Source organism: Camarhynchus parvulus, chromosome 14 (assembly GCF_901933205.1).
Source record: "Camarhynchus parvulus chromosome 14, STF_HiC, whole genome shotgun sequence".
NCBI lineage: Eukaryota > Metazoa > Chordata > Aves > Passeriformes > Thraupidae > Camarhynchus > Camarhynchus parvulus.
This window is the reverse complement of record NC_044584.1, coordinates 5887001-5907987: the sequence shown is the minus strand read 5'-3', so window position 1 is coordinate 5907987 and position 20987 is coordinate 5887001. Positions and strand designations below refer to the sequence as shown.

At 56.1% G+C, this 20987-nt stretch overlaps 1 protein-coding gene across 1 annotated transcript; it reads left to right on the top strand.

Moving 5' to 3' along the window:
• The first annotated feature begins 191 nt into the window (after positions 1–191).
• Positions 192–17366, top strand: ALKBH5 (alkB homolog 5, RNA demethylase). Its single transcript, XM_030958428.1, has 5 exons — positions 192–453; positions 629–1451; positions 7327–7407; positions 11615–11770; positions 13370–17366. Exons 2-5 carry the CDS (start codon positions 727–729, stop codon positions 13551–13553), a joined length of 1146 nt encoding a protein of 381 aa, XP_030814288.1. The 5' UTR covers positions 192–453; positions 629–726; the 3' UTR covers positions 13554–17366.
• Positions 17367–20987: the final 3621 nt, after the last annotated feature.

Here is a 20987-nt window from a genome sequence, read left to right as displayed (position 1 = left end):
GCCGGCCCGCGGCGCTCGCGGCCGCCTCCCGCCCAATCAGCGCCGTGCGGGGGGGGCGGGGGCGGGGCCGCCGCTGCCGGTTAACGGCGCCGGTGGGCGCGCGCGGGGGCGGGGCCGGGTCGCGCGCTCTCTCCGTACGTGCGCAGGAGGGGCGGGGCCGGGGGCGGTGGCGGCGCGTGCGCGGCGGGGTGGGGCGGGCCCGCGGCGATCCGGGATGTCGGGCCGGCTCCTGGTGACGTAGCGGGAAGGGCCGCGCCAGACCCCCGCCCGCCGCCGTCCCCCGGCACGGCACGGGACCCTCCACGCCTCCTCCGGTTGTCCCCCGCCATGGGCAGAGCCGCGGCGGCGGGAACGGGCAGGGAGTCCGGGGCCGCCGCTGGGAATGTGCCAGGCCCTGCCGCCGCGTGAGCACCGGCACCGGCAGCGTTGTCCGCGCCCGCCCCGGGCCAAGCCGTGAGTGTGGCGTCCGCCGGGCCGCCCCTGCCCCGGGAGGGAGAGAGAGGGCGGGAGCTCTGTGCGCCGGGAGCGGGGTCCCATCTCCCGAGGAAGGGGGGGCGGGAGAGGGTCTGGCGCGGTACCGGGATCCCGTGCTCACCTCCCCGTCCTGCGGGGCTCTCTCTCCCGGCAGGGCGGCGGGTGCCATGAGCAGCAGCTGCGCGTCCCCCGCCGCCGCCCGCCGCCGCCTGCAGCGCCGGGATCGATAGAGGCGGGGGCTGCGGACGCGCCATGGCCGGCAGCGGCTACACGGACCTGCGGGAGAAGCTCAAGTCCATGATGCCCTACCGGGACGGCCACAAAGGCGGCGGCGGCGGCGGCGGCCTCCCGCGGGAGCCCCCCGAACCGCCGTACGAGCGCAAGCGGCGGCACCAGGAGGACTCCGGCTCCGAGCCCAGCGACTACGAGGAGCAGAAGGAGGAGGAGGAAGCTCGGAAAGTGAAGAGCGGCATCCGCCAGCTTCGCCTCTTCAGCGCCGAGGAGTGCGCCAAGATCGAGGCGCGCATCGAGGACGTGGTGTCCCGGGCGGAGAAGGGGCTCTACAAGGAGCACACGGTGGACCGGGCGCCGCTGCGGAACAAGTATTTTTTCGGGGAAGGCTACACCTACGGGTCTCAGCTGCAGCGGCGGGGCCCCGGCCAGGAGCGCCTGTACCCGCGGGGGGAGGTGGACGCCATCCCCGAGTGGGTGCACGACCTGGTGATCAGGAAGCTGGTGGAGCACCGGGTGATCCCCGAGGGCTTTGTGAACAGTGCCGTCATCAACGACTACCAGCCGGGGGGCTGCATTGTCTCCCACGTGGACCCCATCCATATCTTTGAGAGGCCCATCGTCTCCGTGTCCTTCTTCAGCGACTCGGCGCTCTGCTTCGGGTGTAAATTCCAGTTCAAGCCCATCAGGGTGTCGGAGCCCGTTCTGTTCCTGCCCGTCAAGAGGGGGAGCGTCACGGTGCTCAGGTAACTCGCCCGCGTTGCCGAGGCCCCGGTTGTGTAACGCGGATCACGAGGCGCACGGATGCGCGCCCCGACGGCGCCTCGGGCTCCATCTCCCTCTCCTGTCGGTGCTCAGGGGCTCGATGTGGTGGAAGGGGTGAAGCAGCGATTTTGGGGGGGTGGTCCTGCCGTTGTGGTGGGTGAGGATTTGGGTGGGTGCACTCTCCGTGGAGCTTGAGGCGAATGCTGGTGGGAGCAGAGCTGAGCTGGCCACTGAGTTCCTGTAAATCATTAAAGTAACACGTTGAGACACAAAATGGATCCTTTGCCCAAGAGTGGTCAGAGCGGAGCAGCTGTAGGGACAGGGCTCCTGGGTCTATTCTTAGCTCGGCCGGTGCTTCTCTGGCCTGACCTTAATCGTGGAGAGGAGGTGTGAATGGCCTGGTCCTCCCAGTCTGTAAACTGGGAATGCTGAGCCCTCCCCTGCCCGGTGGCGATAGGGAGAGCAGAGTGCAGAGCCGCGCGTGATTGTCACTTGGAAGTGCAGCGGGTCACGGGCGCAGGAAGGGTCTTGGTGTGTGTTGAGGAAGAGCCCTGAAAGGTGGAATGACCTGCCCAAGGTCACGCAGTTGGCCGGCAGTAAGGCTGGGATTGGCACCGGGGAACGCCTGCTTCCTAATCCCGGTACGGGCTGGGAGGGGGAGCACACAGGTGAGGGAGCAGGCAGGTGAGGGGACAGGGCTGGAGCACAGGGATCCCGCTGTCTCCAGCTCCTGGGGAGGGCAGCTGGCAGCCTGGCACCGGGGCTGCCAGTCCCTTGTGTCCCTGAAGGTCAGAGTGCTCCCTGCCAGCAGCAGGGATCACCAGGGCTGTGCCAGCAGTGCCACCAGCTGTATCCTCCTTTGGGGGGTGGTTTTTTTGGACTGGTGAAGGTCCAGGCCGGTTTTCCGGGCTCCCAGGCCGTAATACAATCCCTTGCTTTGGCTTGTAAATTGATCGCTGCAGGGTTCGGGAAGGAATTTTTCCCCCCACAAACACACGGCCTCCTTGACTGGTGCATCAATAATAAATGCTGAGATCTCGCGTCGCTTTTATCTCGGAAAAGCTGCACAAACATTAACTAATCCTTGCTGTAGCCCGGTGTTAGGTAACTTGTGTGGATTAGCCAGGGATGAGGGAGGCTGCAGAGGGAGGCGGGAATGGCGCTGAGGACATTTTCTCATTCCCTGGTGGTTTGACAGGGCTCGGGGGGCAGAGGTCGGGGTGATTTTGTGAAATGGGACCCAAGGGGACCTATCTTGCTCTGTATCTTTTTACTGCAGAGCAAGCTCCATCCCCAGGGGATGGACTGCTGGGTGTGAGGCAGCTGCTGTGCTCCCTGACTTCTCTGAGATACCAGGAGGGAAACTTTCTACCCTAATTTTCCTGCTACTGATGCAAACCCCTCTGCTGGCTTTCCTCGTCAGGCCTGGATAAATAGTTGTCCTTCCTTTTACAGCCAGAGGCCTTCTGATTTTTAAGGACAGTGAGAGTTTTATCCTGCTTGGAAGCATTCTGACAGAGCTGCTAATGCAGGGTCAGCCTCAAGTCTTGCAGTCAAAGCCTCTTGAAAAACTCTGGAGGAGGATCTGCAGTGGAGGATGGTGGGAGGAAAGAGAGATGCTTCCTCTGCTCCAGGACCAGAGAATGATGTTTTCTTATTCCAGACCCTTGTTCTTCCTTCTCAAAACTGCTGGGAAGAGGCTGCTGGCTCAGGGCTCATGGAATTGGAGTGAGGTGTCTCCCAGGGGTGTTTGGGTCGTTGGCAGTGTCACTCAGGTGCTGTGATCAGTTTGTTCATGTGGCTGAAGCAATCCTACAAACCAGATGAAGATATCTGAGATATCTTTTCCCTCCAAATCCAAGGGCTGCTTTCTGACCCACCCACTGCAGCTTGATCACGGTCAGATGTTCTTCCTTCCAGCAAGTAATAGACTTAAAAACAGGGATTATTTCAAATTTGGTACAGCAGTTAGCAGGTACTTTACACTCACTTATGGGAGATTCTGCCAGAGTGAGTGTTCCGTGTTGACAGGATCCTGTCTGGGATCAATTCCTGGCCTCACAGCAGATCTCCTGCTCTCCCATCTCACCCCAGCAGTCAGGAGAAGCAGGAGAGGTGCAGACCGTGCTCAGGGGTGTGGCACCAAATCCAGCCCTTGGTCCTGACTAAGTCAACTCCCCAAACTTGGCGTTTTCTCCTGTGGGTAAACAGCTGCTGGAGGCAGTTACCCTGGAGATGGGCACGGATAGAGGTGGCGTGCCTGTAACGTCTGGGATTCAGATCCTGCTGGGTCAGTGGCTGCCCCTGGCCTGCAGCCTTTCCAGGGAAGCTGTGTGGAAGTCCTGAGGATCTAAAGTAACCTCTCAGATCCCTCTCTTTGACCCCACAGCACTCTCACACTGGCCCCAGATTGCCCCTGTCCCATTCCTGCTCCTAATTTCACAGCTGCTGACCCAGTAGGGATTTTGCAGAGGCACTTTCCCCGTTTTCCTCCCTTGACTTTGTTTGCTTGCCCTGAAGCAGGATGTGGTGTTTGCCAACACTGAACCTGCCTCAGACTCCTTGGAAAGTGTTCAGACCTCAAATGACAGGTGAGCTGGAGCAAGATTCACGTGGCTGGGCTGTGCCCCTCTGCCAGAAGGCAGAGGCTGAGCCACCCCATGACCTGCTAATGAGCCCTTTCTCCTCTCCTTTCACATCTGCAGGGAAGATTTGCTCTTGTAGGTTTTGTGATCTACAAGATGACCTCTTCCAGTCCCCTCTTTTCCCACAGCCCTGGGAAGCAGGAGCTCCTGCAGGTTTGTCCCAGTGGCAGCCAGGCCAGCAGGAAGCATCAGCTCAGTGTGTGCTGCTGGATCCCAGTCCTGTGACCCATCAGCTCCCTGGGGAGGGGCTGCTGACCTCACCACGTTTGTGGGTTTTTCTTATTTTAACAACAATTTGGTGAGCATCAATCAATAGAAGCAGTGGCAGGGAGATGGAGGAATTTGCCTTTTCATCTGTGCTTTGAGTATGCTTGGGCTGGGAAACAGGAAGGGAACAGGGGGTGTGTGGAGCCACCTGGGATGGGGGGTTCCAGGTGGATCCCTGCTCTGCAGCTGCTGTCACAGGAAGCAAATCTCAGCACTGAAACTGCCAGGTATGCTCTCTGAGCATTGGGAAGAGTGCAGCTGCGGCTGGAGGAATGAAAGGCACAGGTAGCATTTCCCAAGTTCCCAGAGCTTGTGCCATACAGGCTTCCCTCCCTCAGCTGGAGAGTGCTCTAGGTCATCTCCTGGCTGTTTGTAATGGCAGGGGAGTGCTGTGATGTGTGTCCCTCCTGTTGTCTCCAGGCCTGCCTCATGGAAGCACAATCAGAGCAGGTTGGAGTTGCTGGAGGATGAAGCTCCTTCCTTCCCAGCTGGAGGGATCTCTCTGCAGCTGTCTGCTCCAAAATAGCCTGATATCCCTCAGAACAGGCTGCTGCTGCAGAGGAAGTTCCACGTGTGCCAGTGGTGATGAGGCAGTGATTTGTTCAAGCTTTTCTTGTTAGACTCTGTAGAACTTCAAGGCTTCCTTTCTGGTGATGTTTGCACAAAAATATCCACTTTTATCTCTGTGTGAATCAGTTCTGGCTCAGCAGCGGCTCTTCCAGGTGGAAAACGACTCAGGGGAGAGTTGGGGGTGTAAGGTTTGACAGGTTAGTTTGGAATTGGGGGCTGGTTTTGGGGTAATATGTGGAAAACATCAGCACTTCCCCATGTTCTTCTGGAAAACGCTCTGGGATGGAGATGTCACACTGAGGTGTTCTTGTGGGCAGGAATTTATGATTTTTCTTTCCAGATTCTTTTGAGTTTATTCTCTGGGCAAGAAATGTGTGTGTAGACCCTTGATATCATAATGGGTGTTTTTCTTCAGGGGCTGCCCCTTCACCCATCCTCAGGGCGTGCAGAGCTGGGCAGTGGGTGAGAGGTTCGTGCTGGCACGAGGCAGCACGAGTACGACACAACCAAAGAATCCTTTTCTTTCATTTCTCTGCCTGTGCAGAGGCACTCCATCACTACATCTGATACAGTGCAGAGTTTTCCACACCAGTTTGGCACTGGGGCAGACTGGTGTGCCCCCCTTATGGTCTCAGACCAGAGTGGTGGGGCTGTTGTTTGATGCTGTCCATGTGCATCTGGGACTACAAACTTCCTGGTGCCACTCTGGAAGTGATCTGAAATGGTGTTCTTGCCTGGGGAAGGAGTGAAAAGGAGTGTCCAGGATACCTTGTGGGTCTGGAAGCAGGTCTGCAAGCAGACCTTTCCCTGGTGTGCAGGGTGCTGCTGAGGATGCTGAGTTGAATGCTAACGTGGGTGATATTCATGAATTCACTGGAGCTTGACACAGAGATTCCAGGAACATAATAGAGCATCATCACGAGCCCCTTGTCATGTTCTGCAATGCTTGGAGCATGGTGGGGCTGGACACCACCCCTGCTTCAGCTGGTCAGGCCTTGGACTTGTAGCTGTCTTTGCAGAGCAGTAAATCTGTGTGTGAGGAGGTGTTTCTGGGTGAGTGGGTGGGTTATCTAACCAGATCAAGGAAACCCGGTCCTGTCCCCAGAGAAGACTTGTGTGTGTGAGCTCTGTTCTCTGCTCAGGGTGTCCTGAATAACCTGCCAGCCCCTGACCCTGGCCTGGAAAAGCCTTGTGGGGACAGTGGGCCTGCTGATTTCTGCTTCAGGCTGGGCGTGCAGGCTTGAGCAGCCCTCACCCAAGTGCCTCCCAAGATGTTCCTGCCCTTGCTGGGTGTTTCAGGAAGCTCTGAAGGTGTTCAGCCTCTCTTTAGCCCGTGCTGGACTGCAGAAGGCTCTCAGTGAGGTGACACTCTCCAAACGGCAGGCAGAGGGCAGGCCCCACCGCTGGGATCTGCTGCTCCCAGCCCTGCAGTGAGGGATGTGCTCCCAGCACGGTTTGTGTGCCACAGCAGCTGTGGTGGCTGCTCTCCACGGAGCCACCGTGATTTCACCTGCTCTGCTGGGCACAGGAGCCCAGCTGGAAACAGAGGAAGCCATCAGGAAACGCTCCAGTGTGTTGTGGGAAGCTGGGGCTGTCCTTGGCTGTGGCTTTTCTCCAGCCTGGTGAAAGTGTGGAGTATCTGGAGTCATGTCACACAGTGAAACACTGCTGCTGACAACAGCCACTGCTTGAGCCTGGCTTTCCCTCAGCCCAGGGAGCTGTTTCACCCTGTTACAGAGAGGTTTGAGAGGAGTGCAGCTTGGCTTGCAGGTCTGAATTTGCAGGTTACCCCATGAGTGCTGGGTTAGGGCTGGTGATGTTCTTGTGGTGGCTGAGGATGTGCCATATGATGGGGAGGATGATGAGCAGGAAAAGGGGGTGAGAGGCTCAGCTCTGCATGACTGCACCCCTCTGTGACTAAAAAACCTCCTTGATGTGTTACATGTTTGGGTCTGGGTGTGCTGCATATCTGAGCTGTGAGAGATGGCTTTTCTCATAGGCATGTTTGAGATGATGCTTTGGAGGAATGTGCTCATTTTTCCCCCTGTTGCTTTCTAATTTCTTCATAAATTAATTGTCTGAATCTACAGTTCTACATTTCTGTATGTTTTATTCACAGTGCTGCAGCAGGTGGCAGTTTCCTCTGAAAAATTGAGTCATGAAAACCCCCAAAACCCCCTGACTGTCCTCATTCTTTCCCATTGTTTGTTCCTTCCTTTAAGTCTAGCTCCTGTGTGCCTGGGGGTGGTGTTTGGAGGAGGAATTCCTGGTGCAGGTTAGGAAGTACTGGCCAAACTGAGTTGTTGAGGCTGGAAACCACTTTCTGCTTGTGCCTGGCATCTCCCTGATGGTGGCTTTTTGTTTCTGTTGTCAGTGGGTATGCGGCCGACGAAATCACACACTGCATTCGACCACAGGACATCAAGGAGAGGAGAGCTGTCATCATCCTCAGAAAGTAAGTGTTGAAGCCCTCCAGACAGCAAGATAAACGTGGATGTGGTGTCATGATGCTTAAACACTTGAGAACTGCCTTGCTTGTTAATTTGCTGGCTTGATCTTACACCTTGATGAGGTGTCACTGTGACGCTTGCTCATGTGGTGCCGTACCTGGCAGTGGAAGTGACTGGAACCTGTTCCTGCAGGGTTCATCACTTCTTGGCTCTGTGCAGCAGCACTTTGTTGTAATGTCTGGGCTTGCAAGCCCTGCTGGTGCCCAGACTGGCTTTCCCTTGGCTGCCCAGCTCCAAACACCTGGGGTATCAAACTCTCTTGTTTTGGGCTGTGTGTTCAGGTGTCTGGTCATGTGAGACCCACGTGTGTGAGTTACCTGGATGGTCTTTTGAAGCTGATGCTTGTGATGAAGAATGTCCTGTGCAGCAGAGAAAGTTTTCTTGGTATCATGGCTTTTGTTTCCTGGGGAGAGAGGAAGACGCTGGCTTTGGAGGGAAACATGTAGAGAGTTCAGTGCTCATTACAGAGCTTGTCCTTCGAGTCTGTGTTGGGAAGCCAAGCTCCATAAGCTGTTTTAGAAAGGAGCTTCCTGTTCTAGAAAAGCACTCTTGATGGCATTTCATCAATCAATGCTTGTTCCTAAAGCTCTTAAGAAAATGAGAGACAAAGTGAACTAACCCCACCCCAAAGTTCTTCAGTAAAACTTTTTCTGTCTAGAAATGTCTTCTGTTACCAGTTCCTTCTACTAGGAGACCAAACACGTGACTGCCACACATTGACCCCTGCTGACTGTGCCTTGGAAGGCGTTGGCAGTAATTGTGCTGTCAAGAAGCATCTTTGTAAATGAAAATACGCACTTTGAGTCCTGTAAACCCAGCCAAAAACGTGGGCATTGGTGGCAGGGCTGTGGTTGTGGCCCAGGCTGGCATAAGGCTCGCAGGCAAGTGGTCTGGATCCAGACTGGATGAGCTTTTGGATAGCTTAGTTGATTTCAAAACAAGTCTGGCAACATTATGAGGATATGGCACAAAGCCAGTGGAGTGGAGTTGGACATCTGGTTAGAGAAACCCATGGAATGAAGGCAGGAAAAACAGCAGCCCTGAGGCATTAGCCAAGCAAAATCAGCCCAGACCCAGGGAGGGCAGGATGAGATGTGGCAGGAGATAGAGTGGGATGAAAGGCAGGCTGCAGCCAAACCACCCCACAGCTGGGTATGGCCACGTGAGGTGGGGGGTGAGAGGCTGTGATAAGAACTTACAGCTGTTGTGTTCATGGTGTTGGAGCAGCCAGGGAAAAGCAGCACCAGTGCTGACAAGGAGGCATCTCCAAGCCTTGTAGCTGCTTTGGTTGGACTTTGGGAAAGAGAAGCTGCCTGTCCTAGGTTGTGGAGCAGTTTTTTGGAAAAGACAGACTCGGATAAATAAGCTAAAGCTGCCCAAACTGGCGCAGATGTCCAGTGTACCTGTTTAAACTGCCCCTGCCTCTTGCTTTCTCCAGCCTCGGTGAGCTGAGGGTGTTGGATTGTTTCAGTCAAGCCTGGCTGCCCTCAAAGTGCATCTGGGCAAGAAGGGACCTTAAACATCACCTTGTTTCAGCCCCTGCCATGGGCAAGGACGCCTTCCACTAGACCAGGTTGCTCAGAGCCCTATGCTTCTCTGGGCAACCTGTGCCAGTGCTTCACTGCTCTCTGAGTAAAGGATTTCTTTCTAATATCCAATATAAATCTTCCCTTTTTTAGTTTAACACTGGTCCCTCTTGTCTTATGCCCATCTCCCAGTGTAAAAAGTTGTTTTCTGTGTTTTTTCTAAGCCCCCTTTAAGTCCTGGGAGGAGCAGTGAGGTCTCCCCACTTGTACCCAGCTGACCTGCTGCATTCCTGCTGAAGGGACAGAGCCTGCAGCTCTGCTGGCTTTGTTTGCCCATCCACCTTGATTTTTGGGGCCTCATTTGCTTCATGTCAGAGCAGAAGTGTCTCTGCCCATCAGACAGCGAGGGGCTAACCCGACAGACAAACCAGATGAAACCACACCAGGATTTTTCTCTCGAGCAAAGCACAAACCCCCTGGTAATTATTCCTGCGTAACCTCTGCAGCTGTGGTGAATCTGTGGCGATGTTTGCCAAAGGCTGGGCTGTGATTGCTGCCAATTAGAGCTTATTAATTGCTGCTTATCCCCTGGCCAGGGCAGCCACCTCCCCTGCATGTCCCTGTGTGTGCAGTGTGCCCTTTGCCTGTGCCAGGGTCACTGCACCAGCGCCGTTTCCGCTCCCCGATCTGCTGCTGTGCCTGGAACAGGCTGTTGTGCAACCAGGAAAGCACCTCCTTCCCCTGCTGGCCTCCTAGTAAAACTCCTCTTCCTCTTCTTGGTGGTGAGGATCAGCCCTGAGCTTTCTGGATCAGATGAGCTGGATCATCCCAGTTGGAGCTGGGATGTTCAGCTCTGAGTTCTGCTGGAGCCCGCTGGGTCCCAGGCGTTTGAGTCTGGCTCTGCTCTCGCCTCTGCTCTGAGCATGTTCTCACTGACAGCAGCAGGAGAGCGAAGCTGTGGGAGCTGCAGGAGCAGTGGGGTTCTGCAGGATTCTCCAGAGCTGTGTGGTTACCAAGCAGGTCATAAACACTTCAGTGCTCGTTGTTTCCTGTGTTGGATCGCAGGGCTGACGGGAGCCAGCAGGGTTTGGAAGTGCTTTGAGCCAGAGGAGGGGAGGAATGGTGCTCTCAATTTATGAGATGCTGGGAGAGGTAACGTGGGAGGTGGGTGTAGAAATGAGACCTACTCAACCAGGTCTTGAAAGCAATTTTAGAGGCTTTTGCTGCCATTCTGCTTTCATTCTCATGAGCAGAGTTTCTCTATTTGTAGGTACATTGTTCTCCATTTTAGTGTCACCTCTCCTTGCACCTGGCCAGAGGGAACATGGCTGCTGTTCCCTTGCCCTTGCAGTGTATTGGGGATTGGTTTGTTTGAGTTGCACCCTGCAGTTGCTGTTGTATTTGAGAGGTATTTAAACCACCTCCCTTGTCACGGGCAGGATCTGCAAGGCCTTTGGTGTTCAGACTGGACTGGGTCCAGCCCTGGAGCTGAGAACAACTCAGGATGACAGCATGGACTAGCACAGGCTCCAACCTGGCAGCTGCCTGTGGAAGTGTTCCTTGTTTCTGGCATGCTGGGCAAACTCAGCTGCCATGCCCAGCTTTGCCTGTGCCAGACTGGCATCACCCTGATTAGCTGAAGAGGCTCTCCCTGATGGCAGAGAGAAGCTTGGCAACTGAATGTGCTTCCTAATGGAAGTTTAGATTGGGATTCTCCTGTGGAAACCTCCCTCAGGAGCTGAAGTTCAGCACTGGAGAGCAAGTAGTGGTTCTCCCCTTTCATTTTTGCTGCCTCCTCCACCTGTGCATGGCTTCAGTCCTGTGACAGTTCTCTTTTGGGATGAGCTGTGCTTGCTCTCCAGCACAGCTTGAGTGTGTGCAGAACTGCTGGAAGGGATGCATGATGCAGCTTCTGTTTGCTACACCTTCTCCTGACTCGTACTTCAACTCCTTGCACTTTGTAGTCAAGCTGAGGAACACCTGACCCCGGGAGATCCGTGGGCAGGAGGGAGTTTCCAGGTGGAAGCAGTTATTACTGTTGCAGGTGATGATGCTTTTGCAGGGCATCTCCCACCCAGGTGGCTTAACTGGAGCTGTGAGTTATTGCCAGGTGATTTCATGGGATTTCACAGCTGCTCCAGCAGCTCTGCTCCTTATCCCGGAGCTGGGGTTGCAGTGAGCTCAGCACCTTTTGCCTTCACCTCATGACTGTGTGTCCCTAAGCCAAGGCAGGTAAAGGCTAATGGCTTCAAACTGACAGAGAGTGTTTAAATTAGATATAAGGAAAAAATCCTTGCCTGTGAGGGTGCTGAGGCCCTGGCACAGGGTGCCCAGAGAAGTTGTGGCTGTCCCATCCTTGAAAGCATCCAGGGCCAAGGTGGACAGGGCTTGGAGCAGTCTGGTCTAGTGGAAGGTGTTCCTGCCTGTGGCAGGGGGCTGGAAATGAGGTTATTTTCAAGGTCCCTTCCAACTCAAACCATTTTGTGATTCTGTGAAGCTTCTAGTACCACAAAACTGTCTTGTGGAATTCTTGCCCCTCCTCCTGAGCTGTGTGGTTGGGTTGGAGGGTTCTGCTGTGATTCTATAGAAACACCTTGCAACTTCTCTTCTCTTTCAATATTTGCAGAACAAGACTAGATGCACCTCGGTTGGAAACAAAATCCCTGAGTAGCTCTGTGTTGCCACCAGGTTATAACTCTGACCGCCTGTCGGGAAGCAACCGGGACCAGATCCTCAAACCAAAGCGGTCCCATCGCAAAGCAGATCCTGATGCTGCCCACAGGTAGGATCATCTCTCCTAACAGCCATGTTTGGGATGTGGTCTCTGGATCAGTGAATAGCTCAGGTCCCTGGCCGCAGAACATATTTAAAACCATTCTGATTTGCACCTGCCAGGTGCTTTCTGCAATGCCCAGATCTGTTTTATCAGAATGAGCTCTTTATGCGTTCCTCCCAGACTTGTGGAGGCTGAGCTCTGGCTGTAAGCAGCTTACATTGTTTATCCTGTGAGTGGCATAATGAAGAAGCAATAGATTTGGCTGGCTTTTGATAATGCAGTCGTTCAGAACAATAGTTTCCCTGCAGCTAATCATTTTTGACCTCTATTGCCAAGCAACCTGTGCAGCTGCGTTAAACTATATTATGAAAGCAGTCCTGGGAGGGAACATGAGGGTTTGCTATCTGGGAAAGGTTAAGGACTTCTTGGGAAGCTTCTCAGGCCTGTTTTGATTCCAGAGCTCTGTGTGTATATTTTTGTGTGAGAAACCAGACCGTGTGGATGTTTAAGCCTGACCTTGAGGGAAGCTCCTTGCTGAGGTTTCAGACAAGCTTGAGCTCTGCAGCAAGGCTTCCCTTAAACACCTTGGTGTGAGCACACTGATGGCTGTGAGTGATAGCCAGTCTGCCAGCTGTCCTGCATATTCCAATTCCAAAGCTTCCTGAGGATCCAGATGGCATTTTCTGCACAATGGGTACAACCCAAAAGTTGACTTGGTCGCAGGGCTTGGCTGCCACACGGTCCCAGCCCTGTTTGAACCTGTCCTGGAGGGAGGAGGGTGGGGATGGATTGTTTGTGAGCAGTGTTCATTCACCTGGATGCAGGCTGGAAGATGGATGAAGGTCTGAGGCTGGGCTGCAGATGCAGCTTCCCTGGGTGTCCGATTAGAGGAGCGATCATGCGGGACAAATGTGCACGTCCCTCTGAGCTGTTTTTCAGCCTGATGTGACCTTATCAGGCTGTGGGGGATGGCTTGCCTAGGCTCCTGCAGCAGATGGGTGTGAAAAACATGTTTTTCTCTTTCTCTGGCCTCAGAGGCTCCAGTATAACAGGTAATTCTCATGGATATCATAGTGGGATCTCTCAGGAACCACTCAGATAAAGTGAGTGGTGTGTGCAGCCCACCAACCCAGTCCTGCTAGAAAGTGATCAGAGGCAGCTCTGCAGAAATAACAATTACACTGTGTTAATATTTGAGAGGACAAAGGATTTTGGAGCTGTGGTGTGATCCTGCACCATAAGGAGCTCAGCTCTGTGCTCTAAATTCTGCTGCAGTAGAGACAGACCCCTCTGCCCAAGGGATTTTACTTGGGGCCATAAGCTGCAAGGAAAAAAAAAGAGGTTGACTGGAAGTGTTCTGGTGGAGGTAAAGGCCAAAGCTTGCCTTGGGAAGGGAAAGAACTGGCCCATCATAGCAAAGTTCTCAGCTCCTCTAGGGAGCTGCAACTTGGTGATCTATTCCTGCTCTGCCAAGTGCCCAGAGCTGGGAAAGGAGTGGGAAAACAGGCAGAGCTGTCATGGCAGGTAACCTGCAGAGAGCATCCAGGAGGGACACCTGAATCCCATCGTGCTGTGCTCTCACTTGTGTTTTCTCCCTCTCCACAGGCCACGGATTCTAGAAATGGATAAGGAGGAGAACAGGCGTTCAGTCCTCTTACCAAAACATAGGAGACGGAGCAACTTCAGCTCTGAGAACTATTGGCGAAGGTCGTACGAGTACACGGAGGACTGTGAGGATGAGGAGGAGGACAGCAGCCCCGCCAGGAAGGTTAAAATGAGGCGACACTGAGGATTGCACTTGCCAGGCTCATGGAGCTGATGAGATTGGCCTCCAGTCTGTGAAAACTTTCTCCTCCCTCTGGCTATCTTCCATCTAGCTTCAGTTTTGGTTTTTCCTTTCAGGCTGAAGAGTAAACAGGAAGGATTTGGCTTTATGAATGGAGGAATGCTGAGACATACGTGAGGACGGAACATGTCCAGTGCACATGGTGTCCTGAGTCATGGGTCAAGTGGGCATCTCTCCCTTAGGAAGCAGATAAAGTTATGCCAGGTTGTCTGTTGGGATTTCTTTTGAAAACACCAAAAAGTTTAACTGTTTCATTGCGCAAGATTCAAGAATTGTATTTTTGTTTTGGTTTTTGGTTGGGTTTTTTTTTTGGGTTTTTTTTTTTTTTTTTTGCTTTAACACTTTTCCTTTCCAAATGTTCTAAATATGATGTTTGACCCCAGGAGCTGAAATTCCATGGTGGGCTTGTATTCCTTGTTTCACCAAAGGGCTCCTTGGTCTTTTTTTACCTGGTGGTTGTTGGGTCTGTTTTAAGGGTGCCCTGCAGTAACTGGAAGTTTGAAGCTTTGCAGACCTCTCTTGCTGCGATCGATTTCAAAGGGTTTAGGACATTTTTGTTGCACTTTAGTGTTTTAAATGCCGTAGGTTTCCTTTCCAGACCCTTTTCCCAAGCCAGCATGGGCTCACAGCCCTGTGTCCCTGCGCTGCCCTCTCCAAGAAGAATGTACTAGAGCTCTGGTGTCTCAGTGCTGGTCTGACTGGGGCTGTGCTTGAGGAGGAGGGAAAGGTGGCCCAGCATTGTCCTGAGATCCATATTGGAATCTCAGGGCTGCCAAGTGAGGGATCACACTGAGCACGTGCTGCTTCCCAGAGCTGGGGATAGCAAAGAGGAGTAGGAGACGCTGTGCTTGTGAGGGTTTGTGCCTTGGGACCTTCCAGAAGAGCCCTTCTCCACTGCCCCTTGCAGGTGGGGAGAACTGGGTCGGTGCAGCATTCCCAGCACAGTGTCCCATCCTGAAGGACTGGCCGCACTCTGATGGAGCAGGAACAGGAGCTGCTGTGGCCTCGGGGGAGCTGAGCAGCTCTGTCCCCCTCCGAGGCTGGCTCTGGGAGCAGGGACACTGCAGGGCTCGAGTTTGGCCCCGGTTCAGTGCATGCAGCACTGAAGTTGCCTGCTTTCTCCTAGCTTATTCCTGCCTGTGTTCCTGGGGTAGGGAGTTTTCTGGTTGCTACAGGAAATGCTGAGAAGAATCAGGCATTCAGCCCCGTGGAGTTGTGATAGAGCATCTGCCATCATCATCCTCTTCTGCCACCTGGTTTGTGTTAGCCCAGACCAAAGCCTTGGTGTTTGCAAAGTTTGGGGCCCAATGCCATATTTAGAGCTGTACTTTTAAGGAAAACTTCCTCCAGTTGATTCTTTGAACCCAAGTGTTGGCAGTTGTAAGGAGTAGCCTTATTTTTAAATTTTTACTGCTTTGCCCTCCCTCCAATTGTAGTTTTTCTTAGTGTCGTGTCCCCCACACACTTCATGGTCTGCACGCTTGGCAATAAAAAGATGTAATATATTTTGAAACTTGTTTGCTGCTGTCTTGAGGGGCTCCTGGTCTAAAACAACCACCCAGGCATTGTTCCCTGCAGTGCTGATCAAGGTCATTTGTGACATCTGGGTCCCACTGTCCTTTTCCTTCCCTGCTGATTTTCACCTGGTGTTGGGGTTCTGCTCAGGCTGGATCTTGTCACAGGAGCTCAGAGGACGTTGCCATCACCTTCAGCTGGCTGTGGGGGTGTTGGTGAGGTCCCCAGTGCCTGTCTCTGATTATCCAGTGGTTTTCCTGGTGAGAGCCCCCACTGGCTCTGTGCTGAGGCACAGCCTCTGAAGGAATGTGTCTTGTCAGTCCAGAGATCTAAAAGTTTGTGCTTCTGCTGCTTGTGAAATTTTGAAAATGCTATTTTCAGACCTCACGTAGCATTTGAAGCGATGTTCCTCACCCTCCCAGCTTTCTGCTGCAAATCCAGGCCAACTCTTGGCTACAAACCCCCTGTTTTGGGCAGCTTGGCATTCCCCTGACAGCAAAACTGCACGCAGGGAGCACAGATCCCTTCTCCTCCTGTTGGCTTTGTCTTTCTGGATCCATCCTGGCCATGCCCTGCTCCTGTCACAGTGCCAGGCTCTGCTGTGGGTGCAGATGGTGACAGAGGTGACTGCCAGAGGTCTCAGCTCTCCCCTCTCCCCTCCTGGCTCCCAGTTTTATCCCTACCTCTCCAATATGGATACTCTACCCTGATGTCAACTCAGAATGAAGCTGGAGCAGCTGGTCCTTCCACAGCTGCTTCCCAGAGCAGGACTTCCATGGGATGAGGTGCTGGCTCTGAAAATGCTGAGCTCTTACACCTCTAGCCTGGTCCCAGCCACCACCTCATCCTGGTCCTTGTGCAGGCTGTACATGTGCAAGATTCCTTTCCCAGCTTGTTTTGGTATTCCTGCATGTCCTGCTCGGGAGCTTTCCCCCTTTCCCTGTCCCCATCCATGCAGTGGGGCAGAGCTGGCTGGGGGGACAGGAGGGGCTCCTCTCCAGCCACCATCTGCTCTTGGTTTTTAACCTGACTGGTTGGGGCTTGACACCTTGGAGAGAGAGAGGGAGCAGGATCCCTCAGGAGAGAAGTCCCCATCGTGCAGGCAGGGCCATCTCCCCACTTGTACAGACATTTTCTATAGACACGGATGTATATGTGTAGATAACATGGTTTTTTAACTCTTTTGCACTGAACAACATCAGAGTGAAACCTGGATTCGAAACTAGAAGACATTTTTCACACGGATCCAGAGGTCTGGATCCTTGCTGTAACCTGTCTGGTTGGAACTGTGGCTCGGAATTCCCGGTTTTCACTGTCGGGCTGCACACAGGCATCAGGCCAGGCTGGGGGTGAGCAGGGAGTGGGGTGAGCTCAAATTTGGAGGCAAAACTTCTCCCCAGGCTCCTGCAGAGCCCTGACCCCGTTGGTTTGTCTGTGTCTGATCTGGCTGTGTGTGGTCCAACCTCTCCATCCACCCACAGCGTGTCCGTGCTCAGCCCCAAACTGGGAGCTCCATCCGGTGTGACAGCCCATGTGCCCAGAGCCCAGACCAGGAGAACTGTCTTTCCTAAGGAAGGGGGAGGAAGGTGGGGTTCATCCCTGCTTTGGTGGGGTTCATCCCTGCTTTTCCACAAAGAACAGGAGGAACTGGGGTTTGTTACTGTTACCGTATCTCAAGAGTGGTCAGTGGTGGAATTATCCAAGCCCATGGATCAAAACAGCACCAGGACTCAAGGGGGCCAGGGTCTAGACCCCCACCAGCAGCAAAGAGTCTTTTACCTGCCAAAAGTGTTCCCTTTTTCCTGTTGGGAGGAGAAACATTCGACTGAGAAATGTCTCTGCTCCTTTCCCTGCCCACACTTAGAAGTTCTGGCTGACTTTAATTTTTGTTTTTTAAAAGATTCTAATTTTTTTTTTGTTACCAATAAAAATAAAAATTAAAAAAAAATAAAAAAGAAAGTGGCAATATTTTTTTCTGTAAGCTTTTCCTAGGAAAAAGCGTGGTTTGTAACAAAGTTGTACAGTTCTGAAGTTTGAGATACGAGAAGTACTGTGTGAAACGCTGTAAATGGAGCAGAGATTATTTTATGTACAGTCTGACGTGGGGGAATCTTTTAATTCCAGTTGATTCTTAGGAAGAATTTGGTTCTTCGCTGTCAGGGTTTGGAATTTCATGGTTTCATTATTATTTTTTTTTCTTGTATAGATTGCTGCATTAATTGAATAAAAGCAGAAAGCATCTCTTGGCCTGGCCGTGTGGTGCTGGGGGCTGGGACGTGCCTCGATTCCCCCTGGCAGGAATGAGGTGGTTGGGAGCAGGGAACTGGTTCTAAATAAAGGGAGTCACCATCTCCCCGGGGACAGGGCGGCCAAACGCGGTGGCTGTGCTTCCTGTGCTGTCCTGCAAGGCAGGGACAGGGATCTCTGCCTTCCTCCAGCACCCTGGGCTTCAGCCTCCTGCTGAGCTCCTCTTCCTCCTGGTGTTTCCTTCCTGCAAGAAGGGAGATGGTGGGGGTGAGGTGCCAGAGGGGGGCATGGATGGGATCTGCTGGTCTGTGGCATTGCTGCTTCCTCCTCTATCCTTCCTTTCTTTCCTTCTTGCTCTTCTCCTCTCCTCTCCTCTCTCTTCTCTCCTCTCCTCCTTCTCTTTTCCATCCTCATCCTCCTCTCCATGTCTCCTCTCCCTCTTCTCCGCGCTCCTTTCCGCTCTTCTTCACACCTCTTTACCTCTTATCCTCTTCCTCCGCCTCTCCTCTTTCTCTCCTCCCCTTTTCACTACCCCTTTCTTTCTCCTTCTTCCTCCTCTGAGTTCTTCCTCCTTTCCTCTCTCCTCAGAGCAGCCCCACCGTGCCCACCCTCACTCCCCGGGGCTGTGCCGGCGCTTGAGGCCCTTCCATCCATCCCGCCATGACCCAGAGCCCATCACCGGGCCGTGTTCCCCGCTCGCCCCGGGCTGTTTTCCGCCCCAGTCCCTGCGTCAGCCCAGAGCCGATCTCCCGGGGCCGGGTTAGTCAGCAGGGAGGGGAAGCCGTGCCCTGCCCGGGCTGACTCACCCCAAAACTGGGCGCAGGGCAGGCTGCTCCCCCTCCCACCTTGCCGTGATGCCGTGGGGGGAGTGGGGAACAACGTTCCCGGTGCCCTGGCGGGACGAATGAGTGGCCAGCCGGGAATGAGGCTCGGATGCTCATTGTGGGGGCCGGCAGGATGCTCCGGGCCTAGGAGCCGGGCCGCCGCCATGTTGATGCACCCCATGGCTGTGGGGCACACCATGAGACCCTAAATCCACGACACCCCGTGTTTGTGGGGGGTTGTGACCACGGTGACCAGGCTTGGGGTATCCTCACTGTTTCTCACTATGCCCACGGGGAAGGAAGAAACCGAAAGAAGAGTATTTTAAAAACAACTTAAATACACCCAGCGCAGAGGGCGTTGAGTTGGACGACTACACATCCCATCGGCCGCCGCGGCGGCGCAGGCGCAGCGCGGGTGGGCGGGGCCGCGGGCGCGCGGCGCGCGTTGCCGCGCGGTGATTGGCGGGCGGAGCTGTCCGTCAGGGTTCCGCCCCGCCCCCGCCGCGGCGGTGCCTGCCCGGGCTCGGCGGGCGCGCGCACCGGGACCCCGCACCGGCACCGGGGACCCCGCACCGGCACCGCGCCCCCTGCCGGCCCCGCCCCGCGCCGCGCCCCGGCCCCGCCACCGCCACCGCCGCCCCGGGACCGGCCCCGGGACCGCCGGCCGCGCCCGCCCCGCCCGGTACCGCGCCGCCGCCACCGCCGCCGCCGCCGGCCCAACCATGATGAAGTTTCGGTTCCGGCGGCAGGGTGCCGACCCGCACCGCGACCGCCTCCGCCACGACCTCTTCGCCTTCAGCAAGGTGCGTCTGGGGCGAGCGGGGGGCGCGGCGGTGGATCCCGGGGGGGCGGCTACCACCGGGAGGCACCGGGGGTACCGGGCAGGGTGCGGCGTGCGGGCAGCCCCCCGGTATCGCGGGGCTCTGGTACCCCGGCGGGATGCTGCCCGCGGGGAGGCGAGCAGCGTGCGGGGCACCGCCCCCCGGGACCGGCTGAAGCCCCGGGGGAGCCGCGCACCGAGACCTCCCCGCTCCCGGAGAAGGGGCACGGAGGAAGGGCAGGGCTGCCCGGCCGGGGGGTCCCGGGACGGGCTGCTGGGCCGCCCCGGCAGGATGCACCCTCGGGGGTGGGTACCGCGAGCCCCGGGTGCGGGATGCAGACCGGGGGCTGCGCTTCCTCCCCGTGCGGTGCAGGGGGGCACTCCGGCAGAGGATGCGACCCCCTCGGCAGCGCGACATCCCTGTCCCCACCCCCTCCTGGGGGGGCTCCCTGGAGCGCCCCGGTTCCCGCAGTCCCCCTGTCCCGTGGGTTCCCCGAGGCCTCGCTCACGGGCGTTTTGGGGTGACCCGTGGTCCCGCACCCTGACTGGCCTTGGAGCATCCCTGGCTGCACCCCCATGAGGGGCTCAGCCTGGTCTCCCCAGGGGTGGGATACTGGGGGGCTGGACCCCCTGTGTCAGCTGGAAGGGCTGTGGTGATGACCCCCTGGGCTTTCGGGGTTCCCTGGCTCCCCAAAGGTGTCTCTCTGTGGGGACACGAGAGGTCAGCCCTTGCCCCCCTCCTCCCTCCGAGTTTTCCCACTTACCCTCCATTTGGAGTGCGAGAGACCCCCAGGCTCATCAAACAACCCCGGAGCGACCCCCACCAGCCCTGGGGTGCCAGACCCTTCCCTCAGGACATCGGGCTGTGCCAGCGGGTGCCCACCTGGCACTTGGTGCGCCTTGCCCCAGAAGCTCCGTGATTTTGGGACCATTCTCCTGCCGTGGCCGCGGGGCATGAGACCACCGGCAGCGCCCCTGGATGAGCCCAACCCGTGTCCATCAGTCTGTCCATCCCCGCTGCTGTGGGGTGCTTGCCTAGCTCCTGCTGGGGACGCTGCCGTGCCCCGGAGCGCCCCCCGGGTGTCGGGTGTGCGGTGCTGAGGGGTCACAGCCAGCTCCCAGCACAGCCCTGACCCCCAGCTCGCTGCCCTGGGTGAGGGTCTGGCCGGGGTACAAGGCTCAGCCCAGGCAGAGCCCCCCGGTTTTGGGGAGCTCAGTGCCCCGGCCGGGTCCTGCCTCAAGGAGTGCCCAGGGCGGTGTGTGCCGGGGGGATGCGCTGGGGGGGCAGAGGAGAGCCCCTCTGCCAGCCCTGGGGCCGCCGGCTGCCCACCTGCCTCCCATTAAGGGTTGTTTTTCCTCCCGAGCTCCAGATCTGCCTGGGATTTGCTGTAATTTGGCCGGGAGCGCGCCTTGGCCGGCCGGCACAGCCTGCCGGATGCGGGCGGGAGCGGGGGCTGCGGCTGGGGGGCTGAGCCGGGTCCCCCTATGGGGCTGGGACCGCTGGGGAACCGCGACAGCGCTTTTTGGGGAGTCTTTGCCGGTGTCACCGTGTTGGCTCCTGGCCTAAAGCATCCCTGTGGTGTCCCTGTGCTGCTGTCCCAGCTCCGTCCTCCAGTGCAGCGTGCATCCCGGGGGATTCAGCGTGACCCCGCGTGGGTCGGCACCCACCGCATCCATTTCCTCGCCCCTCGGACGTGTTGGGACCCCCTTGGATGGGCCGGGACGCCTGGGATGGGCTGGGGACGTTTTCACGCTGCTGAAGGTGCCCCTTGGGAGGGCAGCAGGAGCCGGGGTGACAGCGGTGCCGCCGGCGGGTGCGGAAAGCCGCCCCGCTGCGCCTCTCGGATGCCCCAGACAAAGGGAGCAGGTCAGGATCCGGCCAGGCTGGCTCCGGCGGCCTCCGTATCGTCTGATCGCGCCCTGGCTGCTCAGCCCAGCTGCCCTCGGGAGCCCTGCGGTCCCCGCACCGCG

Bases quoted from the DNA above. Each gene is read 5' to 3' on its own strand.
- ALKBH5 (XM_030958428.1), top strand. From the start codon at position 727: ATGGCCGGCAGCGGCTACACGGACCTGCGGGAGAAGCTCAAGTCCATG. The intron at 1,452-7,326 runs GTAACTCGCCCG...TTCTGTTGTCAG, and splicing joins GGGAGCGTCACGGTGCTCAG to TGGGTATGCGGCCGACGAAA. The intron at 7,408-11,614 runs GTAAGTGTTGAA...CAATATTTGCAG, and splicing joins GCTGTCATCATCCTCAGAAA to AACAAGACTAGATGCACCTC.